Raw genomic sequence first — 13,311 nt, forward strand, 5'->3', positions numbered from 1 at the left:
TCTTCTTGATCCTGCTATCTTTTGCTGAATCTTGGTAAATACCATTGCTATATCCAATTGTAACGGGTATTCAATTCTCAGAAATCTATGAGGAATCTATTCTTAAAGAAAATTAATCAGTTTACAGTCAACTTGTTCAGGTTTTCCTATATAGATTTCCTTAGTTTGTAGAAACTAAGTATACCGTAGATGTGAAGTTTTTCAACTGATATTTGTAATTCAGATATAAGTACTGTGTATTTTTAGACAAGGCTGGGAGGCTGGGAGCTGCAGGACAGGGTGGAACAGCACAGTTAAAAGCTAAATTACAAACAAATACACAAAATTTAATTTTTGACTGAAAAATGCCAAACCACCAATCTAGGTTTTTAATAAACATTTTGAAGTTCCAGCTCTAACTTGCTTGTTTGAAAAGTAGAAAGTAAAATTTTAATTTTTCACAGAAATAAGGTTGGTGTTCCCAGATTAGTACCCTTATCTTGCTTCCTTTTAGAGTACCACAAGAGGCTAAAATGTCATATTATATTTTTGCAACTACTCCAGTGGAATCACCCTATTATATGGTAAGCAGATGATGGTAAGCAGGGAGTTCCCAGATGATATTTTAAACATTAAAAATACAAGACCTATTATCTTTCCTTCACCTGTACTTCCTTTTCCTTTTCTTACTCAGGATAGAGTCTAAATATAGTCAAATAATAAAGTTACTATTTATTCAAAATTTTAACCATCCTTGAGGGTCAAACTTAACTTTTACTTTCTCCACAGGCCCATTTCATTTCCACAATCAACAAAGGTTTTTCTACATCAGAATGTTTACATTCTGTAAACATTTTCTTTGCCACAGGAGACTATTCTCAAATTATTTCAGGTGTTAGTCTTACCTCTCCATCAAGAACATAAGCTCAAAGATATGCATTAAACTTTTAGATCACTGCAATCCTTAACTGATCACAATGTTTAATAAATATATCAATGTAAAAATACCGAATACCAACTATATTCAGGCCACCATGCCAAGCAGGGATGATATCTAACTAAATTTCCACAGAAATAAATTTGAAACAATTGGAAAGACATAGGAAAGAAAAATGACAGTTACACAGTAGATATATTTAGGAATGTCTATGGCCCAGAGAATAGTGGAAAGTCTAATTCAGGTAAAAGCAGTGAAGTTAATAAATTTTAGAAATGTTGTGATGGGGCCGTGCGCAGTGGCTCACGCCTGTAATCCCAGCACTTTGGGAGGCCGAGGCAGGTGGATCACTTGAGGCCAGGAATTCAAGACATGCCTGGCCAACATGGCAAAATCTAATCTCTACCAAAAACACAAAAATTAGCCAGGCATGGTGGTAGGGGCTTGTAATCCCAGCTACTGAGGAGGCTGAGGCACCAGAGTCACTTGTACCCAGGAGGCAGAGGTTGCAGCGAGCCGAGATTGCGCCACTGCACTCCAGTCTGGCCGACAGAGGGAGACTATGTCTCAAAAAAAAAAAAAAAGAAAAAAAAAAAGGAAAAAAAAAATATTGCGCTGGTGTTTTCTCTCTCAGAAAGCAGAGAAAACACTAAATCCAATCCCAACTTAACAGAGGGGAACTACTTTATAAAGTAGAAGGGATGAAAACTTTGTAAGAAAGCAATCGTGACATCTTACATCTTAGTGTTGGCGATACTAGGAAAGGAACACTGGGCATAGTTGGATATATGCTCTCAGAGTTCTGAGAAACGATAGGTCGGATCATGAAAGGAAGATTTTAGGTCGGGCACCGTGGCTCACGCTTGTAATCCCAGCACTTTGGGAGGCCGAGGTTGGCGGATCACATGAGGTCAGAAGTTTGAGACCAGCCTGGCCAATGTGGTGAAACCCGGTCTCTACCAAAAATACAAAAATTAGCTGAGTGAGGTGGCGCGCGCCTGTAGTCCTAGGTATTTGGGAGGCTGAGGTAGGAGAACTGCTTGAACCGGGGAGGTGGAGGTTGCAGTGAGCCAAGATTGCACCACTGCACTCCAGCCTGGCCACAGAAGGAGACTCCGTCTTAAAAAAAAAAAAAAAAAAAAGGAAGATGATTTTGGAAGGCTGCAAGCTCACAAGTGAAATGATTACATTCAAACATAAATGCCTACCTCCTGATTAGCTGCCTTATAAAAATTTGAAGGCATAGTAAAAGAAATCTATCACCAAAAGGCATGTTAGTTGCCCTCTCCACTTGATCGCATTACATCTCTATTGTGCAAAGAACTGGGTTAATCTTAAGAAATTACAGTCTAATTTTGATTAGAGCCCTAATGCTTCAAACAGAAAAAGCGTTACTCTTGCTAAGTTACTATAACCTGCTCAGTGTTAATCAATGTCATTACCATAATTTTTATCTTGCATTGTAACTAGAAAACGAAGTAATTACTGAATAGAAGCTATCTTGGCTCACCTGGCAGAAATACAGGGTACACACATGCACGCACACGGAGTGTGTGTATATTCCAGCAAATAATATTACATATAAAAGATCTAATTGGTTCATCGTGTAAATTTAGTAGGAACATTACAATGATGCTACAAGAATTTATCCAAAACTGAGGTTTCCTTAGAATATCTGTTAAAAGTAATTTTATTTAGTTAATAGAAATTCTATTGAAAACATCAAACTTATAAAGCTATATATCCTGTTCATATTTGAATGTTTTATAAATATGGATTATTCTTATAATCAAGAAAAAAATTAAACAGTATGAAGACTTCTTAAAGTATGTTTAAAAGCACAACTGTATTACAGTATTAACTGAAGTCAACAGTTTTAGGGAAATAATTCACTAAATCTAAAATTATAAAGGTTAATAATAAGATTATATTGTTCTTAAACATCATTAAAGAAAATCACTTTTTATTATACATTTATTGTTCTGAAGTATTCTGAATTTTCAGATCAGACACATATCAAAAACACATATACAAAAACAAATCAAAATAATGTTTTAGATAATCTATACTACCAATCTTTAAACCGTTTACAATCAGCCAACAAGTGCTTATTATTATAAAATCACACCAAAGTAGTATCAATCGACATGCTAAAATTGAATATATAGAGGACCTCTAAAAATAGGCAGTAGCCCTGTCCTAGACAATATAATTTGTATGATCAGGAGCTTTGTTGACATCTTCCGAATACAGTACTGAGCACAGTTTTATACAAGTATTTTAAAACTGTACTAAAGTTTGTACTATAAATGTCTGCATGTTTATAGGAGGAATATTTAAGAAATATTTTTCTCCTTTATGATACCTTCATTAAAATACAGTTCCTGCCATCATAGACCTAATTGTAAAAGTCGAAACTATAAAACTTGTAAGAGAAAATCTTTGCAACTCTGGGGTAGGCAAATATTTCTTAAAAGGAGATACAGAACATAAATTATTAAAGAAAAAAACAGTCAATTGGATTTGACGAAATCAAAAGCTTTTGTTCACAAGACACACTGGTTTTTGGGTTTTTTTTTTTTTGATACAGGATCTCGTTCTTTCACCCAGGCAGTGCAGTGGTATCATCATGGCTCACTGCAGCCTCGGCCACCTGGGCTCAAGCGATCCTCCTATCTGAGCCTCTCAAGTAGCTGGGATCACAGGCATAGGCCACCACGCACGGCTAATTTTTGTATTTTTTTTTTGTAGTGATGGAGTTTTGTCATGTTGCCCGGGCTGGTCTCAAACTCCTGGGCTCAAACCATCTGCTCACTTCATCCTCCCAAAGTGCTGGGATTACAGGTGTGAGCCACTGCGCCTGGTCTGAGACACATCATTAAGAAAATACAAAAGCAAATCAGACTGGAAGAAAATATTTGCAAAATTCACATTTGATAATGGACATATAGAGAACTCTTACAACTCAATAATGAAACAAAACCAACATGTAAACAACCTAATTTAAAAAAGGGCAAAATAATATCCCTGATGAACATCAATGCAAAAATCCTCAATAAAATACTGGCAAATCGAATCCAGCAGCACGTCAAAAAGTTTATTCACTACAATCAAGTTGGTTTCATCCCTGAGTTGCAAGATTGGTTCAACATACACAAATCAGTAATGTAATTCATCACATAAACAGAACTAAAGACAAAAACTACATGATTATCTCAACAGATGCAGAAAAGGCCTTTGATAAAATTCAACATTCCTTTATGTTAAAAACTCTCAATACACTAGGTATTGAAAGAACACACCTCAAAATAATAAGAGCCATATATGACAAACCCACAGCCAATATCATACTGAATGGGCAAAAGCTGGAAGCAATCCCCTTGAAAACCAGCACAAGACAAGGATACCCTCTCACTACTCCTATTCAACATGGTATTGGAAGTTCTGGCCAGGGATCAGGCAAGAGAAAGAAATGAAGGGTATTCAAATAGGAGGCGAGGAAGTTAAATTGTCTTTGTTTGCAGATGACATAATCCTGTATCTAGAAAACCCCATTGTCTCAGCCCCAAAACTTCTTAAGCTGATAGGCAACTACAGCAAAGTCTCAGGAAACAAAATCAACGTGCAAATATCACAGAGATTCCTACACACCAACAACAGACAACCAGAGAGCCAAATCGTGAATGAACTCCCATTCATAATTGCTACAAAGAGAATAAAAGACCTAGGAATGCAGCTAACAAAGGAAGTGAAGGACCTCTTCAAGAACTACAAACTACTGCTAAAGGAAATCAGAGACAACACAATAAATGGATGCTCATGGATAGGAAGAATCAACATCATGAAAATGGCTACACTGCCCAAAGTAATTTATAGATTCAATGCTATTCCCATTTAACTACCATCGACATTCTTCATAGAATTAGAAAAAACTTTTAAAATTCCTATGGAACCAAAAAAGAACCCATATAGCCAAGACAATCCTCAGCAAAAAGAACAAAGCTGGAAGCATCACGCTACCTGACTTCAGACTATACTACAAGGTTACAGTAATCAAAACAGCATGGTACTGGTACAAAAACAGACACAGACCAATGGAACAGAAGAGAGCACTCAGAAATAAGACTGGATACTTTGACATCTGATCTTTGACATCTGATCTTTAACCATCTGATCTTTGACAAACTTGACATAAACAAGCAAAGGGAAAAGAATTCCCTATTTAATAGAATGCTGGGAGAACTGGCTAGCTATATGCAGAAAATTGACACTGGACTCCTTCCTTACAACTGACACAAAAATTAACTCAAGATGGATTAAAGACTTAAATGTAAAACCCAAAATTATGAAAACCCTTGAAGAAAATATAGGCAATACCATTCAGGACATAGGCACGGGCAAAGATTTCATGCCAAAAATGCCAAAAGCAATTGCAACAAAAGTAGAAATTGGCAAATGGGATCTAATTAAACCTAAGAGCTTCTGCACAGCAAAATAAACTATCAGAGAGAACAGACAACCTACAGAATGGGAGAAAATGTTTGCAATCTATCCATCTGATAAAGATCTAACATCCATAGTCTACAAGGAATTTAAACAAGTTTACAAGAAAAAACAAATAATCCCATTAAAAAGTGGGCAAAGGACATGAACGAACATTTCTCAAAAGAAGACATTCACGCGGCTAACAAGCATATGAAAAAAAGCGCAACACCACTGATCATTAGAGAAATGCAAATCAAAACCACAATGAAATGCCATCTTAGGCCAGTCAGAATGGTGATTATTAAAGTCAAGAAACGACAGACACTGGAGAGGTTGCAGAGAAATAGGAACGCTTTTACACTGTTGGTGGGACTGTAAATTAGTTAAACCATTGTGGAAGACAGTGTGGCAATTCCTCTAAGACCTAGAACCAGAAATACCATTTGCCCCAGCAATCTCATTACTGGGTATATGCCCAAAGGGATGTAAATCATTCTATTATACAGATACACACATGTGTATCTTCATTGCAGCACTATTCACAATAGGAAAGACATGGGAATCAACCCAAATGCCCATCAATGATAGACTGGATAAAGAAAATGTGATACATGTACACCATGGAATACTATGCAGCCAGCCATAAAAAGCAACAGGATCATGTTCTTTGTAGGCACATAGATGGAGCTGGGAGCCATTATCCTCAGCAAACTAACACAGGAACAGAAAACCAAACACCACATGTTCTCATTTATATGTAGGAGCTGAACGATGAGAACACATGGACATGGGGGATGACGGGGAGAGCATCAGGAAAAATAGCTAATGTGTGCTGGGCGTAATATCTAGGTGATGGCTTAATCTGTGCAGCAAACCACTATGACGCATGTCTACCTATGTAACCAACCTGTACACCCTGCACATGTACCCTGGAAGTTGAAGGGGAAAAAAAGAGAGCAAAAGATTGAATAGGCATTTCATAAAAAATAGGCATTTCATAAAAAACTAAAGGCATAGGAAAAGGACCTCAGAATCATTAGTCATCAGGGAAATAGAAATTAAAGCCACGATAAGATACTGCTAAAATTCTTACCAAAATGACAGATTAAAAAGCCTGAAAATACCAAGTGTTTAGGAGATGTACAGAAACTGGAACTCTTATACATTGGTGGTGGAAATTTTAAATGGTCCATTTTGGAAAACAATTTGGCAGTTTCTTATAAAGACGTAAATGAGAGCTTTCTTTATAATAACACAAAACTGGAAAAAACACAAATGTCTGAAAAAACACAAATGTTTTTATCCCCCCCTTTCAGGGATAAAACCAAAAAGGAATGATCTAGAAATACACACAAAGACACAGATGACTTTTAAAAACATTCTGAGCAAAAGAAGGCAGACACACAAAAAAATACGTTCTATGATTCTATTTACATGGAATTTTAGAACTGGCAAAACTTATCTACAGACGTAGTTCTCAACTGGGGAAATTATGCCCTCCCCTTCCCTGGGTAATGCTGGAGACATTTTTGGTTGTCATAACTGGGGTGGCATAGGTATGGGGGTGGTTGCTACAGGGATCTGGTGGGTAGAGGTCAGGGATGCTGTTAAACATTCTATAATACACAGGCCAGCAGCCATGGCAAAGCATTACCAGGCCCAAAATGTTGAGAGTGCCCAGGCCCAGGTTGAGAAATTCTGTTCTAAGTGATCAGTGGTGGTTTAGATGGAAGTAAGGATATTGAATGAAGGAATTCTGGGGATAATAAAAATGCTCTACATTTTATTTTTATTTATTTATTTATTTATTTATTTATTTATTTTTGAGATGGAGTCTCGCTCTGTTGCCCAGGCTGGAGTGCAGCGGCAAGATCTCGGCTTACTGCAACCTCCGCTGCCTGGGTTCAAGCAATTCTCCTGCCTCAGCCTCCCATGTAGCTGGGATTACAGGTGCCCACCACCACGCCTGGCTAATTTTAGTAATTTTAGTAGAGAAGGTATTTCACCATGTTGGCCAGGCTGGCCTCGAACTCCTGACCTTGTGATCTGCCTGCCTAGGCCTCCCAAAGGGTTGGGATTACAGGCGTGAGCCACCACACCCTGCTGATGTTCTGTATTTTAATTGTGGTAGTGACTGACTTGTCAAAACTCACCAAATTGCATACACTTAAAAAGTGTAAATTTTACTGTATGCAAATTTTACATCCAAGTTGATGCTAAAAACTATAATGCCTGTATAAAACTATGTTAAACAGTTTAATCCATTTTTTGTTTTTTAAAATACATGCACAGAAAAGACTGGTAAGGCAACTACCATTAAAGACAGGAAAAACCAATACCATTTGTGGGATTATGGATAATTTTGAATTTTTTGCCCTGTTGTTCATTTGCTTAGTATTAACTAAAAATTTAATAACCTTTATGTGTACACACACACACAGAGACAGACACACACACATATATATCCAGTACCTAAAACAGGTACAGATAAATGAGGATCTTAGAAAAGCACAGGTGCACATGAATATTTAATTGTGATATTTGATCATAAGACCCTAGTTATTTCAAGAAACCATAAAAATGTGTAATGCAAAGGTACTTAGAAGTAAAGTTTTACTCTAAAACACTGCTAAACTGTTTACTGAGCTCAATTATAATTCTTTCAATACAAAAGTCTGCAAGGATGAATTTTCACTAGAAACAATGCTATGATAACCCTAATAAGACAGGGTGAAAAGGTCAAGAAATTCTTTAAAATTAAATGAAGTTATCAAGTAAGGAATAATCCATTTCACCGTATTAATACGGTTGAAAACATAGCAGATACAATTCAGTTATGTTCATCAACAGGCCAGGGACTGAGCAAAGCGTGAGGAATTTACTATAAAAATGTCCGTGAAGAACTGACCAATGGAGAAAAATGGCATTGCCAACAAATCACACACAAACGGGCTAAAGGCTATGATGGAGGTTTGAAGGTGGTACAATGAAAGAAGTCAAGCAACTACTTGGAGGAAGCATTTACAAAGGTGACATCTTAGCTAGACCTTGTCTGGTGAAAAATCATGAGATAATTTAGAAATCTTAGAAATAACACAAAAACCAATAAATAAATAAATAAATAAAAATAAATAAAAACAAACACCACCACCACACATAACAATTTTGTTACACTGCTGTCTGATTTTTAGTCTTAAAGGTCAGCAATGAGAAAATCTTTTCCCGAAAAAGAAGATTATCCTACATATTGAGTAAGGAAATTATATCCCATATCCAAGGGGGAAATATATTTAAGATTCACCTTGATAGAAAATGCACTCCCTAAGCTTCCACCACGTCTACGTTTGGCAATTTAAGTCTCTGGCACTATTCAAAAGCATAGTGATTAAAAAAAAAATCAATTAGGCTGCAGTTTAAAAATACTATATGAACACTTGTTAATATAGAATTAATATACGGCCTCATACTAAAACATCACCATACATTAGTAAGTGAATATTTTAAGGTACCTCCCAAAAGGGAGACACTGGGAATCCTACATACAGTACAGTACATCTTTGACAATAAGTTTTCAAGCCATAAGAGATGCTTACAAATATGTGGGGTAAACGATTACTCTATGTTGCTAAAAATGATTCCAACCAGGTAAAAAGGTCAACTCCTATCTAATGCGGAGAGAAAAGCCTGCAAGGTGGTGGGATGGTGAGAAAGACTCCTGGCAGAACCTGTCTGCCTTGCTCCTTGGATTTCCTGTAATTTTGAACATTACTGAAATTAAAGCATTGAAACTGAATTACATCAACTTTATTTCAGCAGAACAAATTTCGTGCAGCAGAAAACCCAGTTTTGGCGGTGAAAAAGTCGTCCCCAAGACAAAGGATCTTAAGTACATCTGACTTTTCGGAGACAGCAGCAATGTGTCCTATTCTTTCTCTCCTGGCTCAGACTCAAAGAACTACTGCAGGCAATTCAGGTAACACTATTTCCTGGTAGTGTGATTCAGGTAACTGGAGAAAAGGAAAAAATGCTTAAAGCAATAAACTAGTATAAAAGGGAACCTTCTGGAGTCCCGTAATAGCCAGTGAACTAGAAACTCTTGATATTTTATAGATATTGACACCAACAGGGGAGCCAGGAGCCAAGTGCAACACCAGCCAAGGGTTGAAGGCAGGAAGAGAGAACAGTCACTGCCTGATCCTTTGGCTTCCACCGCAAAAGAGCGCCCCCACCCCAATACTCTCGTTCCTTAAAATGCCCCTATCCTCGGGACCCACGCAGAAATACCCCACTCCCCTACAGTAACTCCTTACAATCCCAACAACCCTGCCGGAGTGTGACAGGCTGCGTCCACTTACTGAGCTGTCCCCCGCCCGACGTTGTACTCGGTTCCCGACCTCCAGCGCCCCCAACGCCGGCTGCTCCTGGGACCCCTGGCGCCCCCATCCCCGGCGGGGTTCCACTTTGCCTCTCGAAGTTGCCTGGATTGGAGAAGTAGTCGCGTAGCCGAGGCAACTCCCGGCCACTCTCTAACAGCTCGGTATGCAGCTCCAGGGCGGTCAGCAAGTATTGATCGCGCAACAGCTGAGCAGCGATCGCATCAATTGACAATCGGGCCGGGGTCTCCCCAGTGCCCCCCAGGGCCACTGCAGCCGCCGATGCCTCCCCAGGGAGCCCTGGCCGCGCACTGCTTCCTAAGGCCACGGGATCCTGTGGCGACAGCGAGCCCGCAGAGCCAGGATCTAGGCCACTTCCGGCACCCAGCCGAAGTACTGCCCGCCGTTCCTCTGTTGCCGCTACCTCATCATCGTCCTCATCCGAATCGCTGAGAAATGGATTCACGCCGCCACCACTGCCACTACCTCCAGGCGCCATCGCCGCCATCTTATCCTGTCAGGAGTGTGGGCGCCTCCCTGACTGGCTCCGACAGGCCGCAGCCCGAACCTTCTAGGCCTCAGGGGACACAGCGCACCTCCACAGCCCTGGCCTGACCACCTCCTGCCTCCGGACTTGAAGACAAGGAGTAGGCTCCAAGGCAGGAGATCCGGATGCAGCTGCACCTGATGCCTCAGCCTCTGCTGCACCAGCAGCCGGGCTCTGCAGGCGTCTTCCTGGTCTCCAGTATCGCGAGAACTGGAGCGTGCCCTGCCCCTCTCCCCAATCTAGCCCCGCCCCAGCCCCGCCCCAGCCCACTTCAGCTCCGCCCATCCCAGGCGCCAAATAGCAAAGATTGAAGGCCCCGCTCTCCGCTCAAAAGCAAAACTCCACCCACCATTCCTCCATGATTGGTCAGAGAAGGAAGGCGTGGAGAGTACTGACGGGTGACTGGCCCGAGAATTATCGTGAGAGCAGCAGCGGCCGGGCAGGTGTTGGGGGCGTTCCGGGATTGAGGGGTGGTTGTGGTGGTGGCTTAGGGATACCCTACTGGCTTTCGCTTCAGTGGGTAGAGGGCACCCCTGCCCGAGAGCTTTAATGGAGCTGGGTCCTGCCTTCGCGCTGAGGAGCCCTCGTTTTCGAGATCAGGCCTGACCGGGATAAGCTCCAGGTAAAGTTCAGGGACCAGGGCGCGGAGGGTGTCGGCGCCCAAACTGTGGTGTCGCGCCGGCGGACGCGCTGTTTCCCTAGTGCGCTGCACTTTTTCTCGCTATTTGCTGCCACTGGTGACATTTTGTCCCCACGGATAGCAAGTGCCCAGGCCTGTAGTCAGAATGTGACTTCCCTTCTTTTCCCTTCTCTGCCACATGCTTACACACTCGGGAGGCCTAGCGACAGCTCGACTTCTCCGCCCCGGAATTGGTCCTGCCTGTGGGTGGGGACGGGGGCTGGAGAGACTAAACGGAAAAGGGGACGCTGAGATTGGCATTTGCCTGGATCTGGGAACGTCCTCGAGTTGGAAAACAAATTGTTAGGTGCTCAATAAACCCTTAGGATTTAATACACGATTTACACGACAGGGACCCTTCAGAATATCAGATGCTTTCTCACCAGTAGACAGATAAGTAAACTTAAGCCAAGAGTAGTGGATATAAAATCAACTCCACGCCGGGCGCGGTGGCTCACGCCTGTAATCCCAGCACTTTGGGAGGCTCGAGCCGGGCGGATCACGAGGTCAGGAGTTCGAGACCAGCCTGACCAACGTGGGGAAACCCCCGTCTCTACTAATAATACAAAAATTAGCTGGGCGTGGCGCGCACGCCTGTAATCCCAGCTACTCAGGAGGCTGAGGCAGGAGAATCGCTTGAACCCGGGAGGCGGAGATTGCGGTGAGCCGATGTCGCGCCACTGCACTCCAGCCTGGGCGACAGAGCGAGACTCCGTCTCAAAAAAAAAAAAAAAAAAAAAAAAAAAAAAATCAATTCCACTAATAAGGAGTCAAAGGAATTAACATCATTTTTCTTATATCCCAAACGATTCGTTATCCACTGTCTCCTGCAACATTTGTGACTTGTTCATTCAGCTGGAATCAAGGTTTTGGAACTTAGAACTATTTTAAAAGTTGAATGCTTCAGAGAGTTTTGATTTTTTTAATGAAACGTTAGCATATAAAGTATATATCTTAAGTTGAGAAGATCAACTTTTATCTTTTATGTTATTCCTTGATTATGATCTGAAAAGGTAAAGGATTTTCCAGTCAATACAATTAGACTGCTATTTCTTATGGCTCCTATTTTTTTCGCACACAAACGACCACTTTCGCAGGTTTTAGATTTCCTTTCTTAGTGTACAGCTTCCAATAAATGCCGAAATGCATAGGCAGTAGTAATTAGTGCTATCAGGTAAGTGACATACTACATTCAGTGTGCAGTAAACATTCCACAGTAAAGTATCTCCCGTTACCTCCATGGAAAAATTAAAATAGAGGATTCTTGCATAACCTTAGGTCAGGTTATTGGTTTACATGTAAAAGTATGCCAACAGTTAAGAGTAGGCTTTAATTTCAATTTACCCAGTCTCAGTAAACTGAAATTTTCATTTGAATGGGAATTTGCGTTTTTTAAGTTTTATTTTTGCTAGAAGTTTTTAAAAAAATAGTACCAAGAATTTAAAGTATTTTTATAGGACATTAGTTCCCAATGTTTTAATGATAAGTAGTTTTTTGTGCCATGTATTAAAAGTAAAACATGGGGGAAAAAATCCCCCCAAATGGAATCGAAATGGCAAATACTGTATCCTGTTAGAGATTTCTTAGCAAAAGGGATTGCTGATCCGTATTTTAGTTGGGTTTTCCAGAGAGATTAAAATGGAACCAATTTCTGGAATGCAGGAATGGAGGATTAGTGAATGGCATGCGAAGGGCATGATTAGAAATGGATTGTTTATGTACAATATTCCATCTCCCTGATTGGGAAATTGAGACATCTCCTGCATTTAAGATTCCTGAAGAGGATTATGCTTGTAAGATAGAAAAGCTTAAGTTCAGATCCCAATTCTACTCATTATTTATTGTGAGACCTTGAAAAAGTTACCTAACTTCTCAGCCTCACTTGCATTCATCTATCAAACGGGATAAGGAAAGTACACAGAATTGAGAATGTTCTTGTCCCAGTGCCTGGTACATGCTACACAATAACTGTTACTGTGGTCACTTATTAATTAATGAAATATTAGTATATGTTGAGAACATTTGACAAGTTTTTAAAAATAAAACTAATATCAATTGTTTTGGCAGTGCATTGAAAAAGCAATTAAGTCAGTAGGGCTGAAGGGAGTATCTTTAATTTGGATTCTAAGTTCTAAAACACAAGTTGAAAATAGATTTAAAATGTTTCCTTAGAGACTTGTAAGAACTGCATGTACAGAAGTTCTTCCTATACAAATCTGTAGTTTTCTGCTTTTGTTTCTGCTTCCTGTCCTATAACCTTGAACTTGTGATCTTGTAAGCCCATAACAAATCAACTGCCCAGTCTTCCCAG

The 13,311-nt window shown here is 40.2% G+C and overlaps 2 protein-coding genes across 14 annotated transcripts in view; one reads left to right on the forward strand and one right to left on the reverse strand.

Annotated features, from left to right (window-relative positions):
• The window catches only part of RELCH (RAB11 binding and LisH domain, coiled-coil and HEAT repeat containing), a 120,773-nt gene extending 110,240 nt beyond the window's left edge, over positions 1-10,533 (reverse strand). For all 8 annotated transcript variants that reach the window (XR_013408289.1, XR_013408288.1, XR_003724664.2 and 5 more), the window contains exon 1: positions 9,757-10,533. Coding sequence is in view for 5 of the 8 variants with exons in the window: in XM_015122143.3 (XP_014977629.1) it covers positions 9,757-10,282 (526 nt within the window). In the remaining 3 variants the exon portion in view is untranslated. The remainder of the gene's footprint in view (positions 1-9,756) is intronic.
• A 197-nt stretch (positions 10,534-10,730) lies between these two features.
• PIGN (phosphatidylinositol glycan anchor biosynthesis class N) overlaps positions 10,731-13,311 on the forward strand; it is a 158,679-nt gene continuing 156,098 nt past the window's right edge. For all 6 annotated transcript variants that reach the window (XM_077975115.1, XM_077975116.1, XM_077975114.1 and 3 more), the window contains exon 1: positions 10,731-10,943. The gene's annotated coding sequence lies outside the window, so the exon portion shown is untranslated. The remainder of the gene's footprint in view (positions 10,944-13,311) is intronic.

The sequence above is a fragment of the Macaca mulatta genome, chromosome 18 (genome assembly GCF_049350105.2).
Source record: "Macaca mulatta isolate MMU2019108-1 chromosome 18, T2T-MMU8v2.0, whole genome shotgun sequence".
Lineage (NCBI taxonomy): Eukaryota > Metazoa > Chordata > Mammalia > Primates > Cercopithecidae > Macaca > Macaca mulatta.